Source organism: Mirounga angustirostris, unplaced genomic scaffold (assembly GCF_029215605.1).
Source record: "Mirounga angustirostris isolate CCGP_5_RB_7025 unplaced genomic scaffold, mMirAng1.0.hap1 SCAF_5, whole genome shotgun sequence".
Taxonomy (NCBI): Eukaryota; Metazoa; Chordata; class Mammalia; order Carnivora; family Phocidae; genus Mirounga; species Mirounga angustirostris.
In genome coordinates, this window is record NW_026991713.1 from 92,174,766 (window position 1) to 92,185,024 (window position 10,259).

The window sequence follows — 10,259 nt, forward strand, 5'->3', positions numbered from 1 at the left end:
AATGGATATGAAAATAACAGAAATTAACATAAAATTAAAATATATAATGAAATTATCAGGTGAATAATAAAATTCATATTAAAAGGTAATTGGGTGGCAAAGCTGGTTGAGCATCTGACTCTTGATTTTGGCTCAGGTGATGGATCTCAGGATCAAGCCCCGTATCCAGCTCCCCACTCCTTGGGGAATCTGCTTGTCTCCCTCTCTCTCTGCACTCCCCTCCCCCGCTCATGCATGTTCACTCACACTCTCTCAAATAAATAAATAAATCTTTAAAAAATACAAATAAAAAAGGTAACTCCACCTCGGTATACACTAATCAATATATGCTAATCCTCTCATATATACCCTCTCCTATCATACAAAATGGTTGTCAGGATTAATTATAAGTGTATCAATGATTATAGAGATTTTCTCTATGGATCTGAACTAGTCAACCCATAGTCCTGACCACAAATAAGAGTGAAAATCTTTTCGAAGAAATATAACAGGTAAAGGCCAGCTCCAACACCATTCATTCATTCATTTACTCAGTCCCTACTTGATATCAGGCTCTATTCCAAATGCTACAATTCAACAGTAAACAAAACACAGAAAGCTCCTACCATCATAGAGCTAGCATTCTAACAGGGAAACACAGAGAGTAAATAAGTAAACTACGTAGCAGATAAATGGTGATTAGCTACCACAGAGAAAAACAGCCAAAAGGGTTTCAATTCTAAATAAGGCAGCCAAGGAAGCTTCACCAAAAAGATGCCATTTAAGCAAAAACCTAAAGGAGATGAAGAAGGCACATGGCTATCTGGGAAGAGTAGTGTAGCTATGCAAACCTTTCCAGCAGGTCCAGATAAGACAAAAACCCAAGTTCTTACCTTTCAAAAGCGGCTGGAAGGTTGGAATCTCTTGCAACTTGATGACATCGGGATCGTTGCTGACGTTCCGTGAGGGCTGGGAGCCTGGAGCTACAACCACAATATCATCCATCTTGGCTCTATGCTTTGCTGGAGAAGGGGTCACTGAAAATAAAGTTACACTTCTCAAGAGCTGCATGTTAGCCAGCCCCCTCTGCCTTACCAAAGCTGTTTTCGGTACAGTCATTAAAAAAATTATTTTTACACAAAAAAAAATGTTAACTGTAGTTATCCTGCAGCGAGGGCTGGAAAAGGGGAGATGAATCATGGGGGACCTCTATTTTCTACTTAAAAAAACCCCTCAAACATTACAGGAACTTATAACATGTATGAAATTGCTTTTTTTTTTTTTTAAAGCTAGTCTTTTTTTTTTTTTTTTTTAAGATTTTATTTATTTATTTGAGACAGAGAGAATGAGAGACAGAGAGCATGAGAGGGAGGAGGGTCAGAGGGAGAAGCAGACTCCCCGCCAAGCAGGGAGCCCGATGCAGGACTCGATCCCGGGACTCCAGGATCATGACCTGAGCCGAAGGCAGCCGCTCAACCAACTGAGCCACCCAGGCGCCCTGAAATTGCTTTTGTAATTAAAAATATCTTATTATTCAGCACACAAAAATATAGGTAGGTTATGTTTTTAATTTTTATTTCTTTGATCCTCCTGACATTGTCCCTATTTTACCAATGAGAAAATGAGGGTACAAAATATGGCTCTGACCAACCCAAACTCAGTAGTGCTAGAAAAACAGGAAAGGAATTGGAGGTCTTTGGGATATCGGTATATGTGGCCCATCCCTGTGAAACTGAGGTTGCAAGCTGTCTAGCCACTTTATCACAGCAAGTCAGGTGTATTTAATACATCTTACTCATGGGGGGAAAAAAATCATGGTTCTTAACCCTCTATGATGGATCTATTCCTGAGGCACCAGCCCCCTCACTCTTACAGTTACAAGCACTAGTCCAAGAAGGGCAGAAATAAATAGTAGGTCCATTCTAGGCTGAGGCCAAATTCAGAAATTTGTAGGACTGCTAGACAGGCAGGTCAATTTCAGGTCCCTTGAGAGGAAGTAAAGCATTTGTAGGGAACTGATTCAAACTACCAACAACTTCTTAGACCTCTCCTCAAAAATCTTCCTGGTTAGGGCAGGAATAAACCTTTAAAGTGGTTTACCCTCTAGAAGGTAGTATTTGCAAGCTCATCATAGTCATGTCTCAAAGGCTGATGCTGGGATGTCACAGAACTGCCCTGCCTCCTGGAGGCTACAGTCTCCTGTGGCTTGGCATTTACTCTTTTAGAAGCTCTGCTACTTTTACTGCTCTTCAAGAAGTACCTCTTAACCTCTTTTGGTAATTTCCCTAACATTTCACAAATCCCAAGCCAGAAATCTTTTCTGCTACAAATTAAGTGATTTCTTCTTCCCCAGACCCCAGCAGAAAACAGATTTCACTGGGTTCTAGATAACTTCTATCACCTTGCCTGTAAAATGGGACTGTAAGGATTAAATGTAGATGCACGTAAACCGCTTAGCACAGGGGAATTGGCAGTCTAACCTATGCTATTAGTATGCTATAGTACAAGAGTTCATGCTGTTGGTCAGTAGGTGAGCAAGCATATTAAAAAGATGCCATACTTCGGGGCGCCTGGGTGGCTCAGTCGTTAAGCGTCTGCCTTCGGCTCAGGTCATGATCCCGGAGTCCTGGGATCGAGCCCCGCATCGGGCTCCCTGCTCATCGGGAAGCCTGCTTCTCCCTCTCCCACTCCCCCTGCTTGTGTTCCCTCTCTCGCTGTGTCTCTCTCTGTCAAATAAATAAATAAATAAATCTTAAAAAAAAAAAATGCCACACTTCTTCCCCTCAAATATGCTTCTGGACTGACATAGAGGCAAGAAAATAAAGGGTAACAACTCTTACTGTACTTTCTGTAACAGATAAAATATTCTGGGCCTTCCAAGGAAATAGAAGGATGTATAGCAAAGCTAGTAGATGCTGTTCACCATTAAAAGCTGTCCCAATAGAGCCCCCCAAATGAGGGTCTGAACTAGTCTTGAAGGACACATTTCATTGTGGAATAACCCTAAATCTGTCAGCTTCTACATTTCTGAATTACAGATCCTACCAGGCAGAGAACAGTTCTATGTATTTACAGACAGTTGTGGATTCTAAGACTATCTAGGACCTCTCTTTTCCCATCTGTAAAACAGGGTTTAAAATTTCATAACATATACAAATAGCGAATCACTAGATCGTACACCTGTAAGTCATAGGTTATATTTAGGCTCCAGATTTAATCCAGTTTGGATTAGCAACTGGAGCGTATCCAGAGCAGTCCCAGTTGTCCTAGGGTTTGTGGCTAACCAAAAAGATTAAAAAGGAGCATATGATCCTCAATTAAGCATCAGTTGTTTTATTTACTGAGTGCTTACTATATTCCTAACACAATAATCCTCCCATTCCTATCTGAAACGCTGGGAGAAATCTTAAAAAATCGCACGGGGGAAGAATAGAGAAAAACACCAGAGCCTACGGTGCTGGCCGACTCCTATAATACTAGAAAAGCAGTCGAGACACCTTCTCAAGGGAAAATGCAGTTTCCGGAGAGGTTTGCACCCAAGGGTTCAAAGCGATCGTACACCTGTCACACATCCCTTCTGAAAAGGAACCTCCAAGACCCACTTTAAGAAGGAACATGTTCTTAGAGGTCCTGTCTATGATCCATCCACTGTGTGAGCCAAAGCTCACTGTGTCAGTCCTAAGTACTAACACCAAATATTAATTAGGTTGTCCCGTAAAGAGGAGGCGGAGCTGGGAGAAACAGCTGCTTTGAACATAAGTAATAGGCATGGGCGCACACGCTGGTTTAGCGTGCAGTCACAGGCACTCACTCCCATCAAGGGAATGACGGCTAGGGCAGACGGTACTTTTTCCTCTTTTTTCAAGAAAAAAACATGGTGGGGGCTCTCTGTGCGTTCGTGTCCGCGGCCCCAGTCCCCACTAGGCTGGAAGGCAGCCCCCTCCGCAAGCAGACAGCGCCGGCTGGAGGAGGAAGTTAGGACACCGACCTGAGGAGTTCAGATCGTTGGGTCGGCTCTCGACCTCGGAGCTCTGCTCGCTGCCCATGGTGCCGGCAGCGGTGGCAGCGGAGGAACGGCGGGCCAGGCGGTCACCGCTCCGGCGGCGGGACGACCGGGCAGGGGCCGGGGACAGGGGCAGGGATGCTACACCGAGTGTGGGCGCCGCTGCAGGGCCGACCCGCGGAGACCGCGCGCCGGGCCCACGCAGGTGCGCGGGCGACGGGGGATGGGAGGCCCTACTTGGGGAACAGACGCGCAAGGAAGCGCAGCCCGGCTGCACGAAGCTCGCCCGCTTTCTTCCTGGGACCCTAAAGAGAGGAGGTGAAGAACGCCCGGCATCAGCCGCGCCAGCGGCCGGCGGGCGGCGCCCCTTTCACTCACTCGCTCCTGCGCCGCAGGCTCGCTCCTTCCGGGACGCGGATTGGCGGCGCCGACTGCGCGCGGCCGTCAGTTCCGGGTTGGAGAGCCCACCACGCCCCCGCCCGAGAGAGGGCGCGTAGGGTGACTAGGGCGTCGCAGCCTTAAAGGGCCCGACCGCCTCAAAGCCAGAACCGCCCGAAAGAGTAAGGCCTCCCCTAGTGTAATGATGTGTCGCCTCTAAGCATCACCCATATTTTGGCACTTTACTGTTAGAACTTTATAAGGGGGGAGGGATTGTTTGTTTTGTTGAGATATGATTGACATACAACATTTTATTAGCTTCAGGTGTACAGCCTAGTGATTCAGTATTTGTATATATTGCAAACTTTTTTTTTTAATATTTTATTTATTTATTTGAGAGAGAATGAGACAGAGCATGAGAGGGGGGAGGATCAGAGGGAGAAGCAGACTCCCCGCCGAGCAGGGAGCCCGATGCGGGACTCGATCCCGAGACTCCAGGATCATGACCTGAGCCGAAGGCAGTCGCCCAACCAACTGAGCCACCCAGGCGCCCCTATTGCAAACTTTTAAACCCTGTTTACAGATGGAGAAAGAGAGGTCCTAGATAGATTTCGGATTAGAATCCACAACTGTCTGCATGCAAAGCTTCTGTTTCAGTTCCAGAAGCTAGGAGTTTGGCAGTGGACAGCCATACAAAAAATATAGATGGTGAAGGAAGGACCTGGAAGTAGAGAAAAATGAAGAAATAGAAAATGCTGATTCACATGTTACGGTGTGTGTGCATCCTCAGGGGAAAGTGGGTGCCCCAAAGCACTTTCTGGGGACCTTGACAGTTATTCACAAGCCATTCCGAAACCAGCAAAGGTGAGGATAGAGTACAAGCAATACAAAATGGAAACCTCCAGTTTGGGCAGATCAAGGACAGGGACCTAGCAAAGCAGTGCCACCAAAGACTTGGGTGGCTTTGGGATTCTCAGAACTTTGCAACTCATTTTATCTGATTTCCCTCATGAAATTTCAAGCAATGTCCTAAGATTTTATATTTATAAATATAATCTCAGAAGGAATGCCAAATGGACTGTATGATTAAGTCCCCTCCACTCTATAGACTCATAGACATTTTGCTTATGTTACCTTATTTACTTTTCAAAGCAACCCTGAGGCCCACAAACAGGTAACTTCTTCATGGTCACCAGGTAGTAAATGGTGGAAACAGGATTTAGGACTGTCTGATTTCAAACTCATGCTCTTTCCTCTCCTCACCATTACAATACTATGAGAAAAGTGCAAAAAATGTAAATTCAGTATTTGGTGGGAATATAAAGAAAGAACTAAAAACTGCCTGAGAGATCAAGTAGGCTCCTAAGAGGTGGTGTTTGACTAGTCTTGAGGCTTACATAAACCACCAGGGTGATGGGACCATTCCTTCCTGGAGAGCCCCTGGCTCCTCTCCCAGGTCTCCCATCTTTGGGGGTGGGCAAGAAAGGAGGGAAAAGGGGAATACAACACATGTTCTGGCTCTTGTTCTCCCTTTTCCACATCAAAGTATATTTATCTTGTGTTCCATGCCCTAATCCACACTGATGTGATGGTGTTTTTTATGCTTCCCATTGGTTGAACATTTCATTCTAAACTGAACATTGTAAACATTCTCAAATGAAGAATGAACAAATATATCATCCTATTCTCTCCTGGCCTGCAAGGTCTCTGCTGCAAAATCTTCTCATCACCTTATAGGGGTTCCCTTATATGAGAGAAAATATGTTTCCCTTACTGTTTTAAAAATTATCTTTGTCAAATCTTCTCATCACCTTATAGGGGTTCCCTTATATGCTCTTCCTTTCCTGGCAAGGAGAACTCTTTCTAGCTGGGAGGTTTCCTCATGGTGCTGAGCAATGCTGGTTTGGAGGATGGGATGATACAGTCAAAATGAAACTAAAAAAAACTCTCAGGTTTTTTTGTTGTACTGCATTGCTGATGTTTCTTAAGTGGGCTCCAGAACTCTCCCAGAGCTGTTTTTGTTTGTGGATAACTGTCTAATTGTTGATCTTTTTGTGGGGACAAAGGCTGAGATCTCCTATATCACCATTTTTTTTCCCACTGAGTAGATAAATAAAATGTGGTATATCCATATAATAGAATATTATTTGCCTATCACCAAGGACTGAAGTACTAAAACATGCTACAACAGGGATAAGCCCTAAAAACATTATTCTACTGGAAAAGATCCCATCACAAAAGATCACATATTATAGTTTCCATTTATATGAAATATCCAGAAGAGGCACTATAGGATACAAAAATAGATTAGTGGTTGCCTAAAGCTGAGGAGGAGGGGTGTGAAGGGGGAAAGAGGGAGTAACTAACTGTTAATGGGTATAGGGGTTTCTTTCTGGGAGTGATGAAAATGTTCAAAATTTATTGTTGTGGTGGTTGTACAACTTTGTGAATATATTAAGAACCACTGAATTGTACCATTTATTTTTTTTAAGATTTTATTTATCTGAGAGAGAGAGTGTGAGCACAAGCAGGGGGGAGGGGCAGAAGAAGAGGGAGAAGCAGACTCCCCACTGAGCAGGAATGGGGCTCCATTCCAGGACCCTGAGATCATGGCCTGAGCCCAAGGCAGACACTTAACTGACTGAGCCACCCAGGAGCCCCTAAATTGTACAATTTAATTAGGTGAATTTTATGGTATGTGAATAATATCTCAATAAAGCTGTTATCAGAGAAAGGATATAGAAATACAAAAGGTCTTCATTCCTTGAGTCAACATTTATTGGTAACCTATAATGTGCCAGGCATTTCCTAGAGGCTAGGAATAAATGATCCAACAAGATCCCATCCCTATCCTTAGGAAGCTTACAGTCTGGTAGTGAGAAAATTAATTAGGCATTTATAATTAAGGATTCTGCCGGAGGGGCTTTAGAGGTAGAAGACATTTGGAACCAATTCCTTTTCGCACCTTTAAAATCATTTCCACATGAACAGCAACCTATGTGACTTATATACACAATTGAACAGTCTTTTTGGGTTTATAAAGCACTTTCATAATGATGAGGGAAACAAAAGCAAGAGAAATGTGGCTTAAATTAAATCTCCTTACAGCTTGCAGCCCACTGATAGATACCTGACACATGAGAGGAACCCATGGTTGCCTTAATGCCTTAATGTTTATGTTTTATTAAAGACTATAAGTAACCTTAACAGCAGCTGGCCCCTCAGATCCTGAAGGCCTTCCTTCCAAATTCCTTAGAGACTTACGCTCTCCCTAACCCCCGCTAATTAAAAAATATATATAATCAGTCACTCCTCACAATCCCAGTGCAGCTCTTTCTGCCTACAGGTCCTGTCCCTGTGCTATAATAAAATCACCTTTTTGCACCCAAAAGGTCTCAAGAATTCTTTCTTGGCTGTTCGCTCACAAACCCCAAAACTTCCAAATTTCATCAATAATATTGGCCCTATATGACCTGCCTATAAAGTAGATTACACTTTTTTTTTTTAAGATTTTATTTATTTATTTGACAGAGATAGACAGCGAGAGAGGGAACACAAGCAGGGGGAGTGGGAGAGGGAGATGCAGGCTTCCCACTGACCAGGGAACCCGATGCAGGGCTGGATCCCAGGACCCTGAGATCATGACCTGAGGCGAAGGCAGACGCTTAACGACTGAGCCACCCAGGCACCCCTAGATTACACTTTCTTGATTTTACATGGAGGTTAAGGAATTTATTCTTGATCACAAAGCTAATAAGTAATAAAAGCAGGATTCAAATTTTCTGAAACTCATTATGCATCTATCCATTTCAGACCAGCTCCTCCTCCCATATTTCTATATTGCCTGGCACTCCAGCTAGCCGGTCTCCTACACCACAAACCTGCTTACCCCTGCCACCACATCCAACCAGTCACAAATCTGGAGAGCTCTCTCCTTAATTTCTCTTCTAACCTCCACACCCTGTTCAGGGCCTCCTCACTTCTTCCATTTCTTGGAAAGCAGAAGGCCTCTGGCTTCACCTCCTTCAATCCATCCTATATATGGCTGGCAGACAGAATTTTTAGAATATTAATAAAGTATCTGGACCTGCCACTGCCCTATAAAAACCTTCAATAATTCCCCATGGCTTCAGGATAAAGTTTAAAATTTGGCATATGAGAACCTTCTTGCTCTGACCCCCACCTTTCTCTCTATTCCTCTATGTACACGAGGGAAACTTCATGCCAGTCAGGATAAAATTCCCTGAATACTCACACCATTTTCTCTGTCTGGAATATTCAGCCTTTTTCTCTCCCTCTAACTAACCGAACTTCATCCTTCAAGATTAACTTACGGTTGAAAACTTAAGTCCACACAAAACTTACACATGGATGCTTATAGCAGCTTTCTTCACGATTGCCCAAACTTGGAAGCAACCAAGAGGTCTTTCAGTATGTGAATGCATAAACTAGTACATCCAGACAATGGAATATTATTCAATGCTAAAAAGAAACGAGCTATTAAGCCATGAAAAGACATAGAGAAAACAGATGCATCTTACTAAGTGAAAGAAGCCAATCTGAAAAGGCTACGTACTGTATGATTCCAACTATATGACAACTGGAAAAGGCAAAACTATGGCAATAAAAAGAACAGTGATTGCCAGGGGTTGTGGTGGGGGAGGGATGAACAGGCTGAGCACAGAGGATAGTTAGGGCAATGAAAATACTTTGGGGGCACCTGGTTAGGCATCTGCCTTTGGCTCATGTCATGATCTCCAGGTCCTGGGATCAAGCCCCATATTGAGCCCTGCATCAGGCTCTGGGCTCAGTGGGGACTCTGCTTCTCCCTCTGCCTCTTCCGGCTGCTCGTGCTTGCTCTCTCTCTCTCTCTCTTTATTTCTCTCTGTCTCTATCTCAAATGAATAAAATCTTTTTTTTTTTTAAGATTTTATTTATTTATTTGACAGAAAGAGAGAGGGCACAAGCAGGGGGAGCAACAGAGGGAGAGGGAGAAGCAGGCTCCCGGATGAGCAGAGAGCCCAATGTGGGGCTCGATCCCGGGACTCCGGGATCATGACCCGAGCCGAAGGCAGTCGCTTAACCAACTGAGCCACCCAGGCGCCCTGAATAAATAAAATCTTTTAAAAAAAGAAAATACGGGCGCCTGGGTGGCTCAGTTGGTTAAGCGACTGCCTTCGGCTCGGGTCATGATCCCGGAGTCCCGGGATCGAGCCCCACATTGGGCTCTCTGCTCATCCGGGAGCCTGCTTCTCCCTCTGACCCTCCCCCCTCTCATGTACTCACTCTCTCTCATTCTTTCTCTCAAATAAATAAATAAAATCTTAAAAAAAAAAAAAAAGAAAATACTTTGTGTGATCCTATAGTGGTGGATATATATTATTACACATTTGTCCAAATCCATAGAGTGTAATACACTAAGAGGGAACATAAGGTACACTATGGACTCTGTGTAATTATAATGTGTCAGTGTAGGGTCATTAGTTGCAAGAAATATACCTGTCTGGTGGAGGATGTTAACCGGGAAGGCTGTGCGTGTGTGGGGGCAAGAGGTATATGGGAACCTTCTTGTCAATTTTATTGTGAAGCTAAAACGGCTCTAAAAAAAATAAATAAAATCTTTTAAAAATATATTAAATTTTTCATTTTCTCCCAGAAGTCCAGATTGCACGTTCCTCTTTTGAGATTCCTTAGCATCTTCTATCATTACATTAATTCTTTACACAATAATTGATTTGATTGTCTGTCTTCCCCACTATGAGCATCTTGAAGGTAGCTCCAATGTCTTATGGGTCATTCATTCCCCCTGCACGTGTTTAATACATGTTTTGTGAATAAAATGCTTTTTTAAAAAATCTGCCTCCACATAAATAGTATCAGGAGAAGAGGATCAAGAATC

General features: G+C 43.6%; 1 protein-coding gene across 4 annotated transcripts in view; it reads right to left on the bottom strand.

Annotated features, from left to right (window-relative positions):
- Positions 1 to 4,486, bottom strand: part of BORCS5 (BLOC-1 related complex subunit 5) — a 103,535-nt gene extending 99,049 nt beyond the window's left edge. For 2 of the 4 annotated variants that reach the window (XM_045873842.3, XM_064591554.1), the window contains exons 1-2: positions 3,968 to 4,423; positions 873 to 1,016 (exon numbers count right to left, since the gene is read on the bottom strand). In XM_045873842.3, the coding sequence (XP_045729798.1) occupies positions 873 to 1,016; positions 3,968 to 4,025 (202 nt within the window). In that variant the 5' untranslated portion in view covers positions 4,026 to 4,423. Of the gene's footprint in view, positions 1 to 872; positions 1,017 to 3,967 lie in introns of all 4 variants that reach the window. The other 2 variants (XM_064591555.1, XM_045873844.3) reach the window with 2 other exon arrangements.
- Positions 4,487 to 10,259: the final 5,773 nt, after the last annotated feature.